The 19,767-nt window shown below is 37.1% G+C and overlaps 1 protein-coding gene across 1 annotated transcript in view; it reads right to left on the minus strand.

Moving 5' to 3' along the window:
- Positions 1 to 19,767, minus strand: part of HGF (hepatocyte growth factor) — a 53,755-nt gene that overhangs the window by 24,054 nt on the left and 9,934 nt on the right. The window contains exons 2-7 of the mRNA XM_041474652.1: positions 17,506 to 17,671; positions 12,717 to 12,829; positions 11,994 to 12,108; positions 7,757 to 7,899; positions 5,811 to 5,931; positions 912 to 1,030 (exon numbers count right to left, since the gene is read on the minus strand). Of these exons, the coding sequence (XP_041330586.1) occupies positions 912 to 1,030; positions 5,811 to 5,931; positions 7,757 to 7,899; positions 11,994 to 12,108; positions 12,717 to 12,829; positions 17,506 to 17,671 (777 nt within the window). The remainder of the gene's footprint in view (positions 1 to 911; positions 1,031 to 5,810; positions 5,932 to 7,756; positions 7,900 to 11,993; positions 12,109 to 12,716; positions 12,830 to 17,505; positions 17,672 to 19,767) is intronic.

Raw genomic sequence — 19,767 nt, forward strand, 5'->3', positions numbered from 1 at the left:
ATATTTAAAGCAAGTCTCAGTAAAACTGATTCTACCACCTGCCTTAGCCCCAGTATTACCATGAAAGTATAGAAAAATTGCTTTGCTCAAGTTTTCAAGGAATGTCCAAGAGTTTAACCTTCCACATTGTCCCTTTACTTCTCATTTAAGACATCTAATTATCAGTAAAATAGAGCTGTCACTGCTGTGACCAAAGTTAAGATGATCTGAGCTTTGTAGACATAACATGATGCAGTAAGCTCTCAAATGCTAACCAAGAGCATCTCAAAGTGAGCATCCAATAACTGTACACCTTAATGTCACTTTGATTCAATTCCTCATTTCTAAAGAGTGGTTAACAAATGCCACCACCTTGTAACTGATGGATGAAAAGAAATTAATTGCCTGTGGGCTGCTTTGATATGGAGTGCTGAGTATCACAGAGAGACCCATGTGGAAATTAATAATTCTATCTTCAGCACAAGAGTGAATAATGTACAGGACCCAAGGCCTAGAACTGCAAAGCAGTAAAGAGTTGTAAGCAGGGTACACTAAGGAGGGATTGTGTGTGTGCACCAAATGATATTTGACACTTTCAAATGATAGTGCAAATTTCCAGCATGGCCAAACTAATACTGCACATGAGATCCTCATTATTTTGTTGCCTCACCTTTTTAGTTCTTGATTTTCATACATTTTAATGCAATTTACAGTACATAAGACATACACATATTCCTGTGGTAAGTAACACACAACTCTTCTTTCCTGTCCAGATTAAATATAAAGTGTTTATAGGAGACCCTCTTTGAAAGCCATGCTTTAAAAGCCAATGAAGGGCAATGAATGAACTAGCGGTGGTCCTATGCTGCTTGAAATATCTGTGTCCAGATTTTGGAAAGGAAAAGGAAGTAATAAATTTTGCTTGAACTCACCACACGTTTTAATTGCACAGAACTCCCAGGGGGTGTTAGGGTCAAGAGTGTAGCACCATGGTCTCAGCTTGCCATCAGGATTGCGGCAGTAATTATCATCAAAGCCCTTGTCAGGATATCTGCAAACCACAATGAGAAACGTGTCAGGGAAGTCTTCCTGGCAACACTGCACTGCCTTCTACAAGGTACTTAAAGGACACATTTCAGTAGAGGCAAACAAGAACTGGTTCCTATTAACCTTGGGTCTGATCCTGTAGGATAGATGCAAATATGCTTCTAATGCTGTTAAAATTTAATAACGTATAAACACTTTCCAAATCTGCAGCAGGACCAGACCTCCACTGAGGGGGCTCCCTGCTGTGCTAATGCACAGGGTACCGGATAGGCTAACTCCACTAATTGCTAAACTCTTGCTCTCGTGTCTGTCAACTGATGACCAGACACTTAAGCCACTCATTTTTGTTTTAAACAGACCAATTAAATGTGGATTATCTAAATACTGCCTGCTATGCCGGACTCATTAAGAAAACAGGTTCTTCAGTGCAACAGCCCTGAGTTCAAACTGGAAGCTATTTTGAGCAGCTCTGCTACTAATGATAACTCCATTTTTGTAACAGAGCTTATTTTTGGTCATGCCCTCATTTCAAGCATTGGAAGAAAGAAGGAGAAAAATAAGTAAATAGCTTCCGTCTCACTTTATCTCATTAAGACTTGATAATATTGTGCTATATTTAAATGTTTCCACATTCCTACAGCCATCACTGACTATCAGATATCCAAGCGATGTAGGGTTTTTTGTATAAACACATGATACTAACATCTGTAAACTTGAAGGAGACAAATGCATCAGGTTGGGGTTTTTTTCTCTAGTGAATACAAATTGTCTTGGCCTTCCAGTTTTATTGAAATGTGTTTGTGAAAGAAACAAAAAGTAGACTTGCCTCTGAGGAAAACCTGAAAAGTATGTAAGAGAGCAATAAAGTTAACTACTTGGGAACCTGAATCCATTTACAACTGCAAGCAGATGTGCTTCTCACAAGCAGATGAAAATATGATTTGCAAGTGTATGTTTTTGCTAGGATGCTTTTTCTGTCAAATGATCATGCTAATTTTGACTCATTTGCAACTTGATCTCCCATTTCTTAGGAAAAGTCAGGTTCCTTCAACTATACAAGGGACAAGGATAAGATTTAAGTAGAATTCAAAAAAACATAAAGAAAACAAAAATGACAATGAAACCACCAAGAAGAAACCTCACCCAACTGGTCACTCAATGGCAGTCAAGAACATAGTAATTTCAGATGTAGCAGCCGGACCCTATTTTCTGCTAGGTGTAAAACAAACTGTAAAGAACAAGTTGTGTCCATGGATTTCCCAAAAAAAAAAAAAAATAGTTAATGGGCTAATAATACAGCAGAAAATGATACGGGGTGGGCCTTCTAGTAGAGGTAGTGATGAGCCTTGACGCTGGTGGAACACATTCCATGTCAAATAACATGGAAAGTGCATGTTACCACTCAAGAACCAAGGTGAGTCTAGGAATGGCAAACTGTGATTGCAGTCACAGCTCACAAAATCCATTTGAAACAGCTCTTGATACAAATAATCCACATTCTTTCAAAATGCAAATGTCTATCTTTGCACAGAATGCTCCATCCCTCCTAATATTATATGGGCTATTCCCACAGTGTATCAAATATAGGTTATTTACTAATTAAAACTTAGGTAGAGATGTTGTTCCAGGATCAAGCTTTGAGTGTCTTCATGGGATGGTGTAGTGCCTATGAGACGTATCTTTTCACTGACTAGATCTACTTGTCCATTTCTAGAGCAAAACTAGACTTCCCAGTCAATGGTTCTTCTCCCAATATTAAGGGAGGCTTCTGTCTTCCTTCATACCCAGCAAGAAACAATTGCTATAAAAAGGCCAACTAATACCTTTAATGAAACAAATATTAGCAATAAGATAAATTACAGGGCTTCAAACTGTTCCACACAATTCAACAGCGAGGCTATGCAGGATTCCCTGAAAGCTGTCTCTTTGCTGTACACACTCCTCCTTCCCTAGTACATTTGGGCACAGACCTCTTCTTAGACCTAAGAAAAAGCCTGAGGTGTCAGAGATTTTCTAGAACTCTACATATTTCTGGATTTTCCCCCTTGAAATGTACTTCATTGTCAGAACTGAAACGAAGCATCAAGATACATATCTGGTTTCAAAATCAAGACTTTATCTCAGTTTCTAGAGAAAAGAGAGGAGAGTATTAGCCAGAGAGATAAAATTTATTCTTTTAAAAGAGACAAATGCTAATCCCCAGCTCTGCTGGAAATAAAATTAAACTTAGTATCTAAAGCTCTTCACCAATACTTCTTTTCCCCTTTGTTTTTTGGTTTTTGTTTTGTGGTTTTTTGTTTGTTTAAGACATGTAGGACTGGAAACTTGATTTTTTATAAAGCAAATTTTCATACAAGAGATATAAATTAGTATAAATTATTAGTACCAGGGTACTAATAAAGTGATGTCTGCAGTTATTCACCTCCTATGATACACTCCAACCCTACTTTCCTCCACATAGTAAATATTTTCACAGAATGTTTGAGTCTGAGCAGAAAAGCACAAAAAACTTTTCCCCCTTATGATGCCCTATGCCCAAGACATTATCCTCAGTGGTCTTCCTTCCATCCTGAGGCACAGCTGTGCCCTTGAGGAGAACACAAGAGAAGTGGAGTTTCAGAATATAATTCTGCACCCACTAATAGCTGGAAATGGGTCATGCAGGAGCTGTTTGGGAGAAATTCTTCTGCTCGCTTCAATCACATCTAAGCAGACAGCAAGGATCTTCATTAATTGACCTCTGAGGGAAGTAAATGTGGAGTATTTCACTGAGGTGACAGAAAAGTGAGTTGTATTTACCCTGAGCCAAAAGCACTGTCCAACAGCACATAGACTGGTGCATTTGGAAAGATTACCATCTTTACTCATTTTCTTCATCATTGCAACTGATGAAGCCATAAATGAAAATAGGTTTAAATCTGTCCAGATAATCCTTCCTGTTTTACAGGTTATTTACATTACACCTGGAAGACATACTATAAGTGTCTCTAGAGAATGTTGTATTTTAATGGGTCATTTGTTCCAGACCTTTTCTCTTATTTTCAACTTATACAATTACGAAAAAAAAACAATCCAGCCAGCAAACCAAAACCTTCAGTATTTTAAAAATGTGGTATAATTAATTATAATTGCTGCTACTTTTAGTGACCATTCACAGAGCTAATTAACATCAGTATATCAGAAATATGCTGGACTACATTACTCTTCTGAAAGCCCACTCAAGTCAGTTCAATCTGGATGGGCTGCTTTTGGATTAAAAAAAAAAAAAGCAACCACTTTATTACTGTCTGAAAACTTTCAAGAAGATGTTCTCAGAAGGAATTATTTCAAAGAGGAAGACGATTGTTCGTAAGACTGTGGTTAGTCTGAAAAGTCATTTTGCAAAACAATCAGAAATTAATGGAAAAAAAGAAATTTCCTCCTGACAGTAAAATTATTATTGTTTGTACCCATGAGTTCTATAAATGTTTCACTCCAAAGGAACAAAACTGTTTCTGTGACTTATTCTAGAATACACAGTAACTGCATGGCAAAACTCAGAAACAGATTATCTTCAGTCCCACTCTGCTAATACAAAATATTTATTGTGGCAGAACAATGGGATAAACTGCTATTATTCATGAAACTGATCATCTAAGCCAAAGGAAAAAAACAGATTATACCACATAAGCTCCACAACTGCAGATCCTCAATATTTCGCTGAACATTCAGGCTTTCTAAAATCTAGCAGTACCCATAGCTCTCAGAATAAAAACAATGCTTTATTTGGTGAAACACTTTAACATACAAAAAGATAATCATTCTGATTTTGTTGATTCTTGCAGTCTTTGTCTGGCAGTTTAAGTTTATTCAAAACAATATATAAATGGAGTTAATTCAAAATTGAGAATAAAACTAAAATGAAACTGTAGTACAGTTTGAGATGAACAGAGACCCCCTCCTGTGTGGCCTAACCCCTTCCCAGCCTCTCCCTCCCACAATACTTTCAGAAGTGTGTATTATAGATGACCCTTTGTAGTTGGATGAATTTGGCCCTGTAGGACAAACACTAACAGGGATGAAATTTGTCTTGCTATTTCTGACTCAGCTTTTGGCACAGTGAATCAGTGCCTAAATTAAAAAAAGAAGAAGAAGAAAAAAAAAGAAAACAAGTCTAATAAAGAAATCCATGTTCATAAAGTGCTAAACAGAATGATTAAATCCTTTCCCAGGGTGAATAAACAGATGTAATGGTCAAACAGTTCAGTCAAACAAATTGGATACTTAAATGTGATTATTATGGAAGGTCACCTACAGCTTTAAAGCTGTTCAATATTCCAAAAAGGAGGATACTGTTATTTGACAATATTGGAGGTTTATATTCATCAAAGGTGTTAGGAAATCTAACAAAAATTTATTACTTTAAATCATTATTTACTATGTGATTAAGGTATTTAAGCTGACTGCAGCTGCATACCAATATATACAGAAATATTCAGAGGTTATTTATTTACTGCCAATGAACTAGGGAGGAATTTTTGATCAATTAAAGCAGTAGCAGCATTAGTACACTAGTCAGGCACAGGATGTAACCAGAACTGCACAAAACAGCCTCTACTCTCCATCCTGCATCTTCATTGTGTCAGTAGCCAGCCTACACCAGGGGCCAGGAGCCCAAGCATCTAAAACTGATGAACTCCATAAATTTCAGTTGAGATAATGCTAGTTTTGCTCAGCTGGTTCCAGAATGTGTGTAATTTTCAAATTATGACCACATGGTCTTGCTTGGGGGTAGGAGAGGTTACCTCTCTGGACGAAATTTGTGCTTGTGTGGTCTCTGAAGATCCCAGCGCTGACACTCCTTGCCTGTCTCCGTGTGATCCATTGGCCCTCTATAACTCTCTCCATTGCAGGTCATGCATTCAACTAAGAAAAAAAAAATGGACACTAGTCATTTGTTACACTAATGCATGCATTCAACTAAGAAAACAAAACAAAAAAAAAAAAAAAAAAACATCAATAACCAAACCAAATTAAAACCAAACCAAACCCCCCAAAAAAACCAAACCAACCCTAAAACCAAAACCAAAACAAAAGAAATGAACATAAAAAATCCCAACGTGTCCCTGCTCTTATATAATACCAACCTAAAGAGATACTAAAAAATGACATCTTTCTGTTGGGTTGTTATGTGCAATGGTCTTTGGAATATAATGTTATCTGTTAGGACTAATCCAGATGTTTGAATTTTATATCACTTTATAGGACACTTACAGTTTCAAAGCAGGTAGAGGGGAGCTACTAGAGTCATTCATGTTCCTATCAATATTTTACTAACTTTACTTATGGTTAGTAAGAGAGAGAGAGAGACACACATAGCTAAGGAAGAAGTATTTTTTAAAGGTGATATTATCTAATTAGCACCATTTCTTTTTCTAAATCACTCTAAGTCACAGTACAATTGCAGGACAAGTTTAAGTGCAGAATATTGGTGAAATCCCAATTTCAGTGCAGTAAAGTATGTCTCTTTATATATCCAGCACTTCCAGCTATGTATGATACTGTATCTTTTTGATGATAATGGTTTTTGGCAGCTTAAACTAAGATACATTTTCAGTCCTCGTTTGGGAAAGTGGGTAGGGGGCATGGAGGATGGAGGGAGAGTGGTCAAAAGTTACCAAAGGAATTTGAAAGCATTGTTGAACAACATTTAGAATAAAAGGTCTGAAAATATAAAAAAATTCACCAGAATTTACTGTAGACAAACTTCTCAAGTACTCCCTAATTAGAGTAATTGTGAGGAAGAATCATTTAGAAAATACTATTGTATGGAATTACAGACATCACAAAACATCAGCTACCAAAGTCTTCATCCTAAAGTGAGCTCCAGGTCAAGTATTCCATTTGCAGTTCACATAAGTTTATCTTTAAATGATAGATTTCAACAATTCTTAAGCTCCATGAAAATTATTCTATTCCTCCTTCTCTTCCTCTCTCCCTCCCAGTTTCTCTCCCTCCCTCTCTCCCTCCCTCCTTTTCCTCTTCCTTTCCTAAGGACAGCATAGCTATTGCATGTGACACATTAGCAGGAAAATTAAAGCCATCCTATCTTGAAGATGTAAACAGGTTGATTGACTGGAACTGAATTGGCTGATTAGCAAGATACAAGAGCTTAATTTGGGGGTTAATAGAACTTAAAAGTCAACAAATGCAATGGTGCATATAAAGTGTCTTTCAAACTCTGTGACTTGAAAGTCAAATGGGGTTGGATTTGCAAAGAGTTATACTTATTTACAGTATTTATTCAAAAAGCAAAATGCATGCTTATCTTAAGCTTTCATCTTGTAATCCAGTATCTATATTTTCATCAAAAAAAAAGACGAAAAGCTGATTTTAGCATGGAATGGCACTAGATGATTTTATCACATAGTAATACTGAAATTGTAATGGATTCACTATGGATGAGACCAGCAAAAAAAAAAAGGATCACATTTGTGTGATCAGCACAACTTCATTTTCAAGCTCCTCCTCCATAACCTGAAAAAAGCTGCTGAGCTTGAAACCTTCCAGCATACTGGAATGTCACAAGATCTCTTCTTCTACCAACTTCTTTTCTTGCTATATGAGCTACTCTTGCCGAGAAATCACCTATTCTTTCTCTAAAGGCCACAAGCAAGTGCTTACTGGGAGCTCTGTGCAGCTGCTGCCAGCAGAGCAGAGGCAGCTTTCTGCAGGAGCTGTGCTTGGTTACCTTCTGAGCAGAGGGGGATGTCACAGACTTCATGGCGCGTCTCTGGACTGGTGGTGAAACACCACGGGCCTCCCTCTTCCCCTCGGGGGTTTCGGCAGTAGTTTTCCCTCAGGTCTTTTCCCCGATAGCTCGAAGGCAAAAAGCTAGTTTTAAAATGACAATCATTACAGTATAAGAGCATGCAAAGGTTGGGGTTAATCATACTATTTTTACAAACAGTTAGAAACAATCACATTTCTGCTTCCTTCTCCCTCCACCCTGTCTAAGCAAATGCACACACCCAAATATCTGTCCATACACAAATAGACATCTTCAGTTGGGATTACTCAACCTAAATGGCCTAAATCTGGGACAATTTGTCTAGCCCATAGCGTGCTCAAGAGAGTTTTACTCCCATCCCTCAGCTGTCCAGAGACAACTATCTAGGGCACAGCCAGAGGCAGTCACACACTCCCTGCCAGCCTGCACTGTGTTCTCCTTCAGGAGCTCTGGCTGCACAGGGGTTGATTGGGTCTGCAGCCAGATGAGGCCCGTCTGTCCTGTGCGTGTTGGCACATACAACAGGTCCAGCTGGGCTCAGAGCTCACCTACTATGTGAAACTCACAAGCAGAGAAACCTCTTTGCATCCCTGGTCAGGCAGCAGCAAGAACTGATCGTCAGCAGCATGCAAGTGTGACCAAGTCTGTGCTACACCTCGCTGAGAGGCTTTCACTGCCTGAAACCAGGGACGGCTTTGTATTTCAGCACAAGAGATTTCCCCAGATGCCATTTTAGCTGTTCTTAGCTAAAAAATGTTCATGTTCCTTTAGCACATTCCTTCATGCTCTGCCACGAGCTCCGCTGTGGTCACCTTAGGGTCTGCTACTTACACACCCACTCATAATTGCATTGTATGTGTTGAGACATTTAACAAAACCCCAGCTGACTCAACATGTCCAGGATCAAGGTGTTTACTTCTCAGGTATCTGTAAAATTATGTGCTTACATCTAGAGAAACTATGTCATACACAGTGACACACACACACACTTTATATAATAGAGACACATAAATATTTATACTTAAAAATAATGCTAGCTAATTTACCCCACAAAATAAGGAACAGCTAACCCCATAGTAAGGAACCCAACCCCAGAGTTGGTCTGTTCAATGCCACTTCAACAGCTCAGGACCACATTCATGCTGCACATTGCAAACAAATCCAGTTTCATTGGATTTCTCTACCAGTTACATTGCAGCAATACTAAACAGCAACTAAATCTCTGGAGTCAGAAAGCACCTTAAAATCAGAGATCTGTCTCATGAAGGTTTTTTTGTTAATTGAAATACTGGGTTAACTACATAGGGGATCACATAAAACCTGCAACTGAACTTAATATATTTAATTTTTGAAATGTATAAGATTTGTTCCATTTTTTATCGGTATTTAAGCTTTGGTGGAAACAGAAATAATGCACCTTTTATTCTGAAAATATCTAATATTTTATTTTGAGTGCTTTGAGATAGAGAAACAAGAAGAAAATTTTGATGTGACATTTTATTCAAATTTTATTCCCAATAATGAAATACTTGAACTAACTGAAGTGAAAAATACATCTTTTAGTCACACTTTGGTTCTAGTCAATGCAATATGGAAACATTACATAAAGGTACTTCTTTATTTTTGGTGCTTGAAGAGATTAATTTTTATGTCATTCCTGCTGCCTATAAAATTGGTGCTTCTTTTTTGTTTTCCTATAGTCTTCTAATGTAAGTATCTTCATTTTTTTTAATTAAAGACCCTCAGGTGAACATTTTTGATGAGACATTCACACCTGCATATGTGGTAAAGTGGTCTGTCAGTGCATATTAGAATACTCTATTTAACTTTTCTGCTCATTAGAAAATATAGAGAAAAGGCATCTCAAATTACATCAGATATGCTGTAAGAGCATTGAAAAAAAGGAAAAAGTCTAAATGACTAGCACTAGGGATGCAAGATGGGTCAGGTATACAAACGGCTTCAACAGGTACTGAAGCAATGTTCTTGAGAAAGGAAAAGATGAGTTGCAGTAAGGATCTACCCAGAAATGGAAGAAAGGGCCACTCCTAAAACTGATGATTTAGTTCATCTCCATTAGGTAAGAAGAGAAAGAAAAAAAGCCAAAAACTGAAGCCAGTAAGAGTAATGGTAAAAACAGATTCAACCACACAAAAGCCATGGAAACTAGCCAAAAGTCTATGAAGCATTGGTCTGCTCTTTGACCATTTCCCTTTTAGACCTTTTTACATTGGACTTTTTAATTTAAAACTCTCTAGGAGTCTTAAAATCTGTACTAGGATGGAGACAATAGCAGAGTTTTGCTGGGAATATCTGTTTTCTGATGGAATACAAATAAATAAAAATATGGCTTGCTAGATTGAAGCAAAAGTTTAAAGTTTCAAGATGTTTCAATTCTTCCTAGAAATATAATTCAAAATCATTAAAACACATTTCTCCCTTAAATATGAAAAAGGGATTTATTTTCCAATGGCACTTTGTGATAACCAGCTGTTGAGAAAAACTGACCTACAAAGCTAAGCTTTTTGTAGTAATAACTTCCAAACACACCACTACTGTCTGCTTCTTCCCACCTCCCTCATGTCTCTGATGATGAAATCATATTTTCTGATGTTGAAAAACAAAATTAGCATGCAGCCACCTCATTTATCCGGTGACCTTTTAAAAATTAGACTTATTGCACAAGGCAGGAGAATAGTCACTCTCATAAAATTCATCACAGAAGAGTGGCTGTCCAAATGCACTGGATAAAATTGTGTATGTGATAAAACTGCGTATGCTGTGTATTAAAATGCAATTTAATGATAATGTGTGCTATCCAGACACTTTCCTTTCTCTAATTATGTAAAGTCACATGTATATTATGTGGAATAAATGCTTATTTTTGCTTAGGTTACAATGATTAAGAATTCTGTCACTTCTGAAAGATGAAGATATCTACTGCAAGGTGTTGAGTCTCCAGAAGTCATTGCTTTGGGGTCTGTTGGTATTTAGGTATGCTCCCAGTTAAGAACAGGTCTGGTCCCAAACTGAAGAGCAGACACTGCCATCTATACTGTAAGAGCCAAGTCCAGTAAGTCTAAGCCTGAGGCTCAGCTTTGTAACACATCATAAGAGGACAGAATTCAACTATCCTTTGCCTTTTAATGTTGTTCCAAGATATCCTCTTGCACACTGGATTGATTTGGTCAGGACAGGACTGAGCAGTGCACAGCCCAGTTCCTCACCAGCGATCTCCAATTTGGCTCCTCCTAAACAAACTGCTGACCCTGGGAGTCTGGAGCAAAAGGCAGCAATGTGGATAGCAAGCTTATGGGTGAAAGGACATTTTGGTTTTGTCTCTTAAAGTTTTATTACCTACATAGCTAAAGCCAGTACAAAAACATTTACAGAGAAGTGGTTAAAGAGTAGACCAGTACCTTGTAGTGCTTTAACTGGTTTCCGGGAATATTTGTTGGGGATGAATCTGTTTTTACCATTACTCTTACTGGCTTCAGGTTTTGGCTTTCTTCTCTTTTTCCATAGCCAGTAGAGTTCAACTAGATTTACTCTCAAGGTGTAGGTTTGGCCTCAGTTTCTCACTGTACCAGATCCTACTCTGAAAAGGTAAGTCCTGTACATGCTCCCTCAGTTTTTAGCTTGTATAATCTGAAGGGAAGGATTTCAAAAGCCTCTTCAGTCCTTTCCATGGATTTGCTGCCTGGCCTAAGTGCTCCATAGAGTTTAACATATTTCATAAATAACAGAGAATTGACAGTACCTATGCAAAACATACTAACAATATTATACACTAAGCAAATATGTGATCTACTATCCCCTGCTTCCTAATAATGTGGTTTTCAAAATTGCTCATTCCTTGGGAGTCAATTAGAAAACAGTGATGAACTTTCAGACCCTGGGCTGAAATAATGCAGATGTTTTGTTTCTGCCAGTAGCTAAGAGATCAAAAGGATATAAACAGCTAAAAAGAATCCCCAACACAGGAAAGAAAGAGATACAGACACACAGACTGGCATTAGGAGAGAACTTTTTGCAGAAAGTCCAAGATAAGAATTTTCTGTGATCTGGAGAATGGCATCTCTTGGAGAAAGGCAAGAATATACCTAAGAGATTTTGTTTTCCAAGGTCAGTTTTCCCATAAATTCTTATACTTTATGTCTGAGCACTATTCCCATTGTCTCTGCTCCTGAACTCTTACCTGTGCTCATGAGGAATCATTGAATTCCAGGCCTGACACTGAATACCACTTTTTGTAACTGATATTGTTCCTTTATAGTCTGCTCCTTTTCCAATGATACAATTTCTGACATAATCTATTGAAATAAGAGAAGAAAATTAGAGATTTGTTTAATGCATGAAAAATTAAAGCTCATTTTCTGCTTTCATATAAGATAATATATTTATTACCTTTTATCTACTTAATTCCTCAAAATACTGCTTATTTGTTGACATACATGCCTGTCTTTTTTTTTTTTTCCCCAAATACTGATCACTATCTGACCCCCAAAAAAACCTGGAAATGTTTCCAATGTATCTGGTTGAAAAAACCTCCTTGTCTGAGGACTTATGCATCCTACTCATTAATGAGGTACATAAGAGCAATATTAAGTAATAAACGGTAACTCATACAAGCTCATACTGAGCTGCTCAGTAGTAAACTGAAGTACAAAACTGAAACTAGTATGTATGACAGTAGGCAAATATGTAGATTGAAAAAGTGACCAACAGCAAGTACGTAGACAAATTTGCATGGCAGCAAACTCAGGATATGTGTAAGTAAGACTGTAGGATGCAGCTTTCAAAATGCATAAAAGCACCCATGCTGAGGATGTTCTTACAGCCAAAAAATCACTGACTGACCTCAGGGGTTTTTTTTACCCTCGCTAGCTGGGAAAACAAAATCAGTAAATAAATCAGTTACCCTTCTTTTCATACAGATCAAACGCATGGTCTTGCTTCTTTCTCACACCATTTGTCAAGCTGTTGAAGGATAACCAATGGCACCGTTTTGTAACTCTGTCATAAGCAAAGGCCCTGCAAAGAAAATCTGGATGAGAAAAAAATCTCTGTGTGGTTTATAATAATGACACATGGCCTGCCAAGGAGCATGCAATGACATCAGATTTATTTTTACTGGGAAAGTCAGAGAAACAGTCCAAATTACTATTTAAACCCACAACTGTGCTGACAAGAGCAAAGAAACAAAGAAATTAAATTGATGTGGTCATTACATTAAATACCAGTTTGGTTGTTCACACTAATCTAAGAGTTCCCTTGTCATTAAAGATCTTTATTTTAAAACTTAGATAAATGTGACTGAGACAGCATTTGTGTCCTCAGTTACGCTGCTCCCTGGGAAAAAAAACCCGTGAAGACTAAAACATCGTTTTTGCTATCCTTACAATATGCCTCTGAAATAGTTAAGGATCTCACACTGATGGATTGAGGAAAATTCAAGCACAAGGAATCTGTTTCTTGCCTAGAACAACAGATCTGTTTAAAAACAAGATTATTCTTATTCATATTTTTATTAATAAAATAAACTTTGATAGTGTACCTAGAATTTTTCCTTGCTCACTTGTGTTTTCTTTTTTCTCTTATTTTAAACTGCTTTCTAGGAGTGAGTACAATGTGTGCTGAATTGACTAGATATGGGGGAGGGCAAGAAAGACAAACAAAACCACAGAGTAAAAACACTTTCTTTCAATACTTGAAATGAAGAATGCAGACCGTTTTCTCTCATAACAGTTTTGAAAGGATAGTCTTTAATTATAGGTAAAAATATTTTTAAGTATTTTAAAACCACAACTGACCACCTTGGAAGGGGCAACTTTTTTCCTCAATTTTTCATTTGAACCAAATAACAAATAACTGACATTATTTCCTCTACTCTACCATAAAATCTACATTTTTGTCATTCATCCCATACCTTCTGAGATATTTTATTCTGATCTGAGAAGGCATTTTAACACTACTTGATAATATCAAAGAGTCACACAGATTTCTTACACTTCATCCATACTTTTCATATTACTCCTCATTCCATACTCTTCAGCACTGCATCCTTCAACAAAAAGTTCCTTAATCTTCATTTAATTCATCGTACAAGCTTTCTGTGTGAGATCTTGCTGGCTTCAGTTAAAAATGCTACAAGATCCTATCCAATCTCCCCAGCCTTCTCTCTTTCAAACATCTTCTTCATTATCGTTTCCATCACCAAACAGATTTTTCATCCAACTGCTCTCTCTACTCTGTTGACTCCAAATGTTTCCAACCTGCTAACCTTCATCCCTCTGCCCTTGTGCAGCCTTCTGTTCTCTTCTGGCTGATTCTCAAATTCTAGCATATCCAAGTGCCTCTCACTCCATCACTCACAAAAATATCCTTGACCTTTCCTGCCTTTCCAATTACATTCTCGTTTCCGCTCCTCCCTCCTAAAGTGGGAATGCAGAATGCATTGTTTACAAACTATTCTTTCAGCTTTTGCCTTTCAGTTGCCTTTTGGTTTCTTTCCAGTTTGGCTTCAACCAGTTCTGCACATAAAAGTTTGTAAAAATCTTTTCTTGGACCCAAATCTGGAGGATTTTTATACCTCCAAAGTCAACATATTTGAGCAAATTCTTGGACTTTCTTCTACTGATACTGCCGATCAGCCGATCACAACAATTTTGTTTTTGTTTTTTTTTTTTGGTTTCCCTTTGTACTGAGATAGTATGTAGATTTTCTTACAGGTACTGAAATTCTGTTGTCTGTACTGAAATCCCTTCCTGGGTAAATACAGACACTCAAGCAGATAACAAAGGATAAGACAGTGACAACTTTGCAGCTAAGGAATAGACACACCTGCAAAAGTCACCTGTATAATAAATAAAAGAGTAACTCTATTGATTTTTTTTTTCATCCATAGGAATTGTTTTGGGAAAAACCCCAAGGATGGCTGTGGGACAACAGAGGGAGTAATGGACTGCTAGGGGTGGTGAAACAAAGGAATAGAACAGTTCAGCAGCAGCAGCAGCTTGATAAAACTGATAGGGAAGGCAGAAAAAGAGGCTCAGAGATTTATGAAGTCAAAACCACAGTGTAAGTGAATCTCATGAGTTTTTTGATGGAGGATTTTAGAAATAATGTTATGAAAAAGAAACAAGTCTAGATAAGGATCTTGTAACTCAGCTGAAAATGAACAATATCTGTGCAAGCATGACAGCAAAGGGAATAGAGAAAGTATCTGTTCTCAAAAGTCACATATATTAGCTTCAACAAAAAAGTGTTAGAGTTAAAACCATCAAGGATTAATGATTAAACAATAAAATAGTCAAAATCTACTTGCATGTGACACAGAAACTTATAATAAAGAAACAGAAAGTTTTCTTAATTTCCCCCCTGCTTCCAGCAAAAAAGGAGTACCTGAACCTTTACAAGTCTGTAGTCCCTGAAGTCTGCTACTTTTACCACATTTTGGCAAAAAAGAAACCTAACACTGTTCCTGCTTTTGTACCTCAATGTGCATAGGCATAGATGTTGTCGCTCCCGGTACTATTGTCACAATTATGTTACAAAGCAATTCCATTTTTAATTCTTACATAAAGCTTACATACAGAAAATAAAATGTCAGTGCTGTGACCCAAGTGATGAAGAACTTCTGCATGGATATGGACTATAAGAATCAAGCTATGAAAATGTCAATAAACACAGGAAATTTCAAGTCTCATATTTCAAGCATTTAAAATGTCATTTTGTGTTACTTCTTATTTTAGAATGCTCCCACAGCAGGCAGGAAGCTAATTGGTTTTCATTTAAGTTGGCAACAAATTTCACCTTGTTTTAACCATGTACTGGTATGAAGTTAAAGACTGGGATCCTAGGAATAAAAGGGAAACATAGTAAGCACTGGATCTTTTAAAAGGGAACACATGTAAAATGTGTGTTTACAGTAGCATCAAAGAACAGTTCACACTACAAATGGATCCATATGGGGCCAAAAGGGAAACCACAAGAATGTTCTGAGATCCCTGCAAAGAAAATCCCATGCACTCTGTGCATAATGGTAGCACAGGCAAGACCTCATCATCTACACCTCTACTGCTAAAGCAGGATTTTAGCACCTTCCCTGCTAAAAGCCCACCAGGGAAAGCAGGAATTCAGAGAATAAGTCATCAGGATCTGTTATTCTTCTCCAGATTCAGTGCAACGTAGTTGCATGAGAGATTGCCATTCTGTTATCTGTGAGCAGGGCTTTTCCAAGCTGTACTCTCAAAAGTCCCTCATGTCTCCTTTATGTTGTTGCATTGATTCATTAAAGGAGAAATTGCCCCCTAAGATATCCATCAGACACTCTGTAAAAAAAAAAAAAAACAGCTACAAAACATGAAAATATTTTAAAAATTCTGAGAGACTCTAAATTAATTTTATTATAAAAGAGACTACACACATATATTAATTTGCTTTTTATTTTCAGAACACAAAAGATAGCATCTGGAGCAACTACAAGTGGCTTGAGAAAGTTTTCCTAAACTGATGCTAAGAATATAGAATTTTTGTTTTCTTGGAGTTATTCAGAATTTGTCTTATACTGTGATACTTTTTTGCAATACTCGTTGCTGCTCTCCTTGAAACTTAAGGATGTCTTGCTGTATTGAATACAACCTGATCCTTTTGGCAATGGCATCAGTGGAAGCCCTGCCAACAGAGAAAGGCGTGGCTTGTACCAGGTGAAAAATATTAGTGCATGGAAAATACTTTCTATCTGAAAAAAGTTAATTCTGCTCATTATTTACACATATAGAGTACAGAACAATACAAATGAAATCTTGCAACAATGGAATTAAAGGCTTACAGAAGAATTTAATCACAGTTGACAATCTTCTCTGCCAAGGAAGAATATTTGTTGTCACATTTCATCCCGATTCTATTTGTACCAATTGTCAAAACCATTTTATGTTTCAAATTCAGGCTCACATTTAGTACTACAGAACTCACCAGTACAGAAGTCATCCACTCTCTCCAAGATCTTCTGCAATGCCTTTCATTGATTGCTAAAGGTCTAGACTAAGAGAGGCCAGGAGGATCATGTAAGTCTAATGCGTCAGAAAAATGGCAGTGATTTGTTCCAAAAAATAGTAGAGAATATATAGAAGTGATCAGCTGCATGATGTGTTTCTAAGACACAGCAGATGCTGAAGGATAGTTATCCACAGCCCAGGTTCGATTCCATTGTATCAGATTCACAGCAGTTGCCAATGAACTTCAGCAGGGCATGTATCTGTGCTCCATGTGTGAGGTTCCCATTGATTTCAACAGGAGTAATGTGCAAAGAATGAAGACAGAATATGGTCTGAAGTGGTGCTGAAATACTGCAGCTGTGATGTGTGACAATAACCATTTTATAACAGACATAAAAATCTCAGAAGTGTTCACCTAATACTACATTGCAGCCCAAGTCATCAGCATCTTAACATGAGTACATTTCTTCAGCTATGTTATGGAAAAGTTTACAGATTGAACAAGCTAAGAAGACAGACAACTCAAATAAAGCCTCAGACTGACACTCTCTGGACAGGTAGAGCAAGGTCACTGAAATCAAAAATCACAATCTTTAGGTTATTCTCGGTACAAGCTACCATTGATGACAATGACAGAGAGACCTTTGATCAAAGGCTGTTATATGTGTTTCCTTAGGAAAAAAAAACAAACAAAAGAGATATGTAACTTACTTGCAAGTGAAGGAAAGGCCCTTGTTCCTGCTGCATCTCTTTGCACATTGCTCTGTGGTATTTAACAGCTTCGTTTTTACTTCCAGTGTTTTGTTTACTTTAATGAGCATCAACTCTCCTGTTTTTTTGAAGTCATGAAGAGGATTTCTCTTTTTGCCTTTACCCTCTAAAAAAAAGAAGTGAAGAATAATAAGAAAAAAAACCACAACAAAATAAAATATTGTTAAGAAGAATGCTGAGATTAGGGATGGCATTAGATACGGATAACATTTTCTAGGAATTATAACATCTTCAGAACCTAAAGCACAGAGAATCACACAAAAACAGGATATAAGCATATACTGCAGATGAATTGATTATTTTAGGGAATGACTTCCATTTTTAAAACCAAAATAGTAGGAAGTATAGCAAAACCAGTTTCAAATAAAGACTTATGTAATACTGTAAAAGGGTAAAAGGAAAATTTCTCACCCTTTGTAAATTGTTTCAGAACCTGCAAAATATGCCCAATAATTATCTGAGATCTTGTGAATATTTCCATGAAAAGATCAAGTGAAAAAGACCATCACTTCATGAATGCAAAAAGCAGTTCTTAAACAATACATTTATCACAAATTGTGAACAGAAATGGATTCTGGAAGTGACACAAAATGATCATTTGTCATCTCACTGCTCCAGTGAAGTCTCAGTGTGTGTTGCGTCCAGTTTGAGTGTGACTGTACTGGCGTTGTTAGCTCACAGAAAAGATCATAAGGTCAAACAGAGGCCATAGCATGGAAACAGTCTGCAGTGTTGCAAAGATTCCTGCAAAAATGAACACAATGATCTTGTTTCCATGTCTCTATTGAAATGCCCAGAGGAAGAGGTATCAAATGGAGGGAGGAAGATTGGCTAGAGATGTTTGGCTAAAGTGCAAGTGGAAAGGTCTTTGATATATGCAAGAAAATTCCAGAATTTTCCCAATATTTATTTATATTTTTACTTTGCATTCCATGAAAGCCAGTCTACCAGTGAAGGCTATTCCATTGTCTCTGAAGACAGATGAGCACATCTGGACAGTAACTGTCCCTATTCTGTCAGATGAGTAACACAGAGACAATAAATTGCCCTGTGGATCTATTTCTCCTATTTCACTCAGTGATCCCAGACGATCTTTTTGGATTAGATGGCTAATCCACATAAGGTTAGATGCATAAATTCCTCCTTAGTTTACAGAGTAGATAATAGTATTTTCCGTAACTTCTTTCCATGTAACTGTATTCACAGCTGTCCTTTCATTTTTCTCTACAGACTCTGCAACAACAATAGAACACAAATGCTCAGGTTCAATTTATTAAATTTTGCCAGAGGCTTTCCAATAGATAAAACCTCAGCCTAGTGCTCTGAATAGATCCTCATGCACATGCAGAGGGCAGTTAGGCCAGTAAGATTTTGCTTGGTGCACTCTGTAGAAGCTCAGAGTAACTGGAAATTGCAATAGCTGAGGCTCTGGAGGAGTTACTGCCAGCTCCACGTACTGGAAACCCAAAGACAGCTTAGGAGTGTTCCCTGTGCAGAACTTCCATCCTGATCACCGAGTTCACATTTTCACTGGATTCAGCTAAATCACACCTCTCAGTGGTGAGTTATCCCTAAAACATCTAGAAATATAACAAAGACATTTGCATTAGATCTCATCTAGCTTCAGCTTTTAAAAAAAGATGAAAAAGGAACAAATATCCCTGCTATAAAATCCCTATAAAATAATCTTCCCCCAATCCTCCTTTCTTTCTTTTTGAACTGCTGAAAGTAAAGTATGCTACTCCCCAGAATCTAACAACTCACAATTTTAATCCCAATCACAAAAAAATTTTAAAAAAAGGAATTTATTTATCTTTAATATAACTATTATTATTATATTAAGAAGCTTTTGATCAAAAAATCAAATGCTAATAATTTTGGTCTTGAGTTAGGGACCCATATCAGCTCTCAAGCATTTTCAGTCTACTATTTGTGCAGTGCACATGCACCCAAAATGCATCACTGCTTAGAGAAATGTTATGGTAAAGTTCTCATCCTAAGGATCCGCATCCTATTACTGGAAATGGTTGTGTCTACATTGAAGCTCCTTTTTTTTATACTTGTGATAGTACCAAAGTGCTTCAAAAAGGATTGCATTTACTCCTTAAGTCAACCACAGAAAAACAAATCTTCCATAAAGCTTTTGTGGTGTATTTCTCAATCTATTACCTTCCAAGACATACTCGTTAGTTTTATATTGTC

Source organism: Pyrgilauda ruficollis, unplaced genomic scaffold, assembly GCF_017590135.1.
Source record: "Pyrgilauda ruficollis isolate IOZ18807 unplaced genomic scaffold, ASM1759013v1 scaffold33, whole genome shotgun sequence".
Taxonomy (NCBI): Eukaryota; Metazoa; Chordata; class Aves; order Passeriformes; family Passeridae; genus Pyrgilauda; species Pyrgilauda ruficollis.